General features: G+C 49.3%; 1 protein-coding gene across 1 annotated transcript; it reads left to right on the forward strand.

The window, feature by feature from the left end:
- The first annotated feature begins 330 nt into the window (after positions 1-330).
- LOC125538650 (sugar transport protein MST1-like) lies at positions 331-5,127 on the forward strand. The gene is made up of 4 exons (XM_048701917.1): positions 331-578; positions 675-994; positions 3,668-4,300; positions 4,385-5,127. The coding sequence occupies exons 1-4, from the start codon at positions 443-445 to the stop codon at positions 4,835-4,837; spliced, it is 1,542 nt and encodes a 513-aa protein (XP_048557874.1). The 5' UTR covers positions 331-442; the 3' UTR covers positions 4,838-5,127.
- Positions 5,128-5,396: the final 269 nt, after the last annotated feature.

Consider the following 5,396-nt stretch of genomic DNA (forward strand, 5'->3'; position numbering starts at 1 on the left):
AGGGAATCGGCTAGGGTTCCAGCGCTAGCTCTCATTTCTGTTGTTATTGGATATTTTTCCAAGCAGGTGAAATGACAAAAATGCCCTCGGCGGGGCAGTCAATTTACACGCGGTGGCAGGCTGGAGGCCACCCTATTCATTGCGACAGTTTCTGCCTCTAATCCGACGGCCAAGGTCAATCCGGAGCGAGATCAGATGGACGAAATCGCATCAAGGAATCGATCCGACGGCCACTAGTGCCTGAGCTCTGAAAGCGCTTGTAGGGCGCTTGGTTTCTTGTTTTAGGATGCTCCGAGGGACACACCCCTGCCACTCACCGGTCACCACCCCTATACAATACCACACTGATCGGGATTAGCTACAACGCGCTGTGTAGTTGTTATAGCTAGTGGTCAAGTCTGCGCGTGCGTGCAAGTGAGGCTAACCCGGTGGCAGGCTTGCGATGACTGGTGGAGGGTTCGCCGTGGCCGATGCCCCGTCGGGCGACTACGGCGGCGGCATAACCTTCTCCGTCGTGGTCACCTGCCTCATGGCAGCCTCCGGTGGCCTCATCTTCGGCTACGACATCGGCATCTCAGGTACCGGCCTCACAAGTGTATGCAATTCTGCCGAGATGTGTCTTTCTCTAATCTCTATGCATGTACGTACATCGGTGATAATGTTTGGTCGATCAGGGGGCGTGACGGCGATGGAGTCATTCCTGGAGGAATTCTTCCCGGGCGTGCTCCGACGGATGGCGGCGGCGCGGCGGGACCAGTACTGCGTCTACGACAGCCACGTGCTCACGGCGTTCACGTCGTCGCTGTACCTGGCGGGGCTGGTCGCGTCGCTCGCGGCTGGCCGGGTCACCAGGGCGGTCGGGAGACAGGCAGTCATGCTAGCTGGCGGCGCGTTCTTCTTCGCCGGCGCCGCCGTGAACGCCGCAGCGGTGAACATCGCCATGCTCATCGTCGGCCGCATGATGCTCGGCTTCGGCATCGGCTTCACCAACCAGGTATGTTTGGTATTCATAACAGCTGATCTGTATCTGGAACCAGTACAGAATTTTTGGAACTGTATAAGTAGAAACAACGAGCTGGTTGCTGAATTTCAAGAAAATCACAATCTGTTTGGCCCTTTAAACTGTATAAACTCGACCAGATTGTTTACTCTATTGAAGATTTGGTCTAATTTAAATGTTTTTTCAAACAAGCGACAGTTTATTAGGTGGCTAACTCGGTGCCTAAGTATAGTACTCCCTTCATTTTTATATACAAAGCCACAAACTCAAATTACAGGTATCAAAATAAAAATTAATGTGTGCTTTACATACCAAATTATTTTCTCAATTACCAGGTTAATTAATAGGATGCATGCACATTAGAGGAAATTGAGTGGCCAGAAGGGAGGAAGTTGTTGAGCGTGTCATTATCATCCACTACATGCATGCTAATAATTAAACCATGGATTAATAGTATGAGAAAACATTATTAATATTTGCCTTGATTACTGTTGGTGGCCTTGTATAGATGCAAAATGTGTTTTTCATAATGGCCTCGTATAAAAAAATGGAGGGAGTATTGTTTCTACTCCCTCCGATCCAAATAAATTGTCGCATCTTTAGTAAACTTATTTTGATGTGTGGCGAATGAGCCACCTAATAAACTGAAAGAAAACCTAGACCTGAAAAACCTGAATGTGACAACAATCTACCCAACTGAAGTGATACATCTCTATATATTGTCGTGGCTCCTGATTTTGATGTGTGGCGATTGATCTACATAGAGTGATAAATAAAGCTACTCACCCACCTATCAGATAAAGCTCCCAATGAGACAATAATAGTTCTCTATGTATTGCCCTCACTTTCAATGTAATTTCACTGAAATTTCAGTAATTTCAACAATATTCAGTCAAAATATTTCAACAATTTCAGCAGTAAACATAAGTTCTGAAACTGAGATTCAAAACATATTGCCTGCCTAAACAAGGATTCGCAATTGCATAGAAAAAAGGTTTCATAAAGGGGGTGACTATGGTCCCTCAAAAAGAGGGGTGGGGTGGCTATGGCTTGGTGGAAATTATCTTGGTAGGAGGGCGTAATTCCACACATCTTCTATATCAATATCTATATCTGTATCTGTATCTATCTATATCCATCTATATCTCCGCAAGTCGCTCTTTTATATTGCTGAAGCGAGTCTCACCAACCGAGTTTGCACAGTTCAGCAAATTCGTAAGTTTACCTTCCATGGTCTATACTCATCAATTCCATAATTTAGTGCATATAGGGTTTTCTCAAAAGTCAAACTCTACAAGTTTGAACCAAGATTGTATAGCAAAATATCTACATCCAGAATACCGACTACTCCCGGTGTATCTCATTAGATACATCATAAGATGTATTTTTATAGTGTATACATACTTGGTATGGTAGGTATAAATAGTTTTTCCTCTGAACTTTATCAATGTTTGTAAAGTTTGACTTAAAAAAATGCACCACATTATGGAACGAAAGGAGTACTTGCAATTTACTTCTACCACTCTTACTTAGAATCGCTGCCTAACAATCCCGGATGGAGGGAATAATATTGTAATAGTTCGTCAATCTATATAAACTCCAAGCAAATACAAAAGGTTGACTGAAATTCACTCGGATCCTCTAGCAACTACCGGATTGTATTTGTTGTGTTGAACTCGGACCTTGCCGAGATGAATGAATAAAACAAAACCCATTCTAACTCAAAAAAAGAGACTGAAATGCAATGTATTTTCTTGATGATTATATGCTTTAGCTATGCAGGCATTTAAAGTTATAACCCACTTTAATTAAGAGGTCAACATTTCGGATGGTCCAAGGAGAAACCACGTACCGTGAAGTCCTACAGCCGTTCACATGTCATGCAGATTAGTAGAAAGGTGGTAGCTGGCTGGGCCCTTTGCTTCGTTTGTCCGCTGCCTCCCCTGGTTAGCTAGGGCAAGTGGCTAGTTTTGACTCAGAGGGTGTTTGTTTACAGGGATTTATTGGTCTAGGGACTTAAATAAGTCCCTATAAGTTTCATCTAAATTAAACAGGAGGGACTTGTAGAGACTTAAAGTAGTCATTTGGAACTTATGAAATAAGACTTTTAATGAGGGACTTATAGGGACTTATAGATGTAATATTGTCTTATAGAGACTTATAAGTCTCAGGAACCAAACAGGTAGGGACTTTTTAAGGATTTGAGACTTATAAGTTAAGACTAAAAAAAGTCCTAAGACTTATAAACCAAACAGGGCCTCAACCCATCGCTCTCGTGTTACTCAAATTGAATAGTGGATAGGATGTCGCGTTTCATCTTTTGTTCAGACTTCAGTGGTTAAGGTGCAACATTCTGCTCGTGCAGGCACGCATGGGTGAGTCAAGCATCTCACTTTCCTTCGTTGGGCGGGCGTTGTGGTAGGTTGGTGATAGCTCCTCCTATGTTTCTGTCGTCCGTGCAGCGCTACTCGTCCATTGCCTACATCACATGTCGCACGAATATAATGGTCGACCCGAAGTCGATTACTATTAGGACACACTGACTAATCCGCACGTACTCTCTCGGAGGGAGTACTAATCGCTTGCGTCCTGATTAATAACTACGCTTCACGTGTGCGATGTACGAACAAATGCACCATGTGACGTGACCGTGGCAACTCATGACAGGCGGCGCCGGTGTACCTGGCGGAGACGGCGCCGGCCAAGTGGAGGGGCGCCTTCACGACGGGGTTCCAGCTCTTCCTCGGCATCGGCAACCTCGCGGCCAACCTCACAAACTACGGCGCCGCGCGCATCCCGCGGTGGGGCTGGCGGCTCTCCCTCGGCCTGGCGGCGGTGCCGGCGGCCGTCATCCTCGTGGGCGCCCTGCTCATCCCGGACACTCCCAGCAGCCTCATCGTGCGCGGGCGGGTGGAGCAGGCGCGCGCCGCGCTCCGCCGTGTCCGCGGCCCCAGGGCCGACGTGGACGCTGAGCTGGAGGACGTGGCCCGCGCGGTCGAGGTGGCGCGCTCCAACGAGCAGGGCGCGTTCCGGAGGATCCTCAGGAGGGAGTACCGCCCCCACCTGGTGATGGCCGTGGCCGTGCCGCTCTTCCAGCAGCTCACCGGGGTCATCGTCATCGCCTTCTTCTCGCCGGTGCTGTTCCAGACGGCCGGGTTCGGGAGCAACGCCGCGCTGATGGGCGCCGTCATTCTCGGCGCCGTCAACCTCGGCTCCGCCCTCGTGTCCGTCGCCACGGTGGACCGCTACGGTCGCAGGCCGCTGTTCTTGGCTGGTGGACTCGTCATGATCATGTGCCAGGTACAACAAACACGGAAAGGGAACGCATGCTTTCGGTTTCCACGTCGTGATTCTGACAGTTCGTTTGCTGCTGCCTTTGATTAGGTTGCGGTTGCGTGGATCATGGGGTCGCAGATCGGCCGTGACGGCGAGTCCGCGATGGCGAGGAAGTACTCCGTCGCGGTGCTGGCTCTGACATGCGTGTTCTCGGCGTCGTTCGGGTGGTCGTGGGGTCCCCTGACGTGGGTGATCCCCGGCGAGATATTCCCGGTGGAGGTCCGGTCGGCGGGGCAGGGCATCAGCGTGGCCGTCAACCTCGGCGCCACCTTCGTGCTCACGCAGACGTTCCTCTCCATGCTGTGCAGCTTCAAGTACGCCACGTTCATCTACTACGCGGCCTGGGTCGCCGTCATGACAGCCTTCGTGGTGGCATTCCTGCCGGAGACCAAGGGAGTGCCCCTGGAGGCCATGGGCGCCGTCTGGGCGCGGCACTGGTACTGGGGACGCTTCGTCAAGGTGCAGCAGCCGCCCAAGAACACCGACGCGCTCATAAACTGACGACGTTTAGCGCCTTTGTCATCGTGGCAAAGATGGGTATGGGTGTGGCTTTGATCTCCGTACCCGTACGTGTTTGTGTCTGTGTGTTCGTGTGTGGGTATATGGAGCCGCAGTGCTGCTTGTGGAAAGATTTGTGTTTCTTTTTTCTTTTCGTTTTCTTTTCTTTTGTGGAAAAATGATTGTTGTTTCGTGCTGTTGTAGTACGTCCATTCGTCATTCCGGATTGAATAACATTCGTTGTCTGCGCTAGCAAGAAGAAAATGACACATACAAGAAAATGGACTCATCAAGACTTGTTTGAGAGTTACAAATGACTGTAAAACCAAGGTTTATTTCCCATAACAATTGTTTGAGTGTCAAGTTCATGTGACTAGTTTGCTATCCATTGTGCTTGGCTGACTAATGCTCCAAGTTCATGTGACTAGTTTGCTATCCATTCGATTCCTAGCGCAGGGAAGGAGAGTTTGAGGAGGCGGAGCTCCTAGACATAATGGCGAGGCGCGGGGCGATCAGTGGCCGCAACGAAGGCGAAGGAGACTAGGGATAGCCATGGCAGAGG

The sequence above is a fragment of the Triticum urartu genome, chromosome 2 (assembly GCF_003073215.2).
Source record: "Triticum urartu cultivar G1812 chromosome 2, Tu2.1, whole genome shotgun sequence".
Taxonomy (NCBI): domain Eukaryota; kingdom Viridiplantae; phylum Streptophyta; class Magnoliopsida; order Poales; family Poaceae; genus Triticum; species Triticum urartu.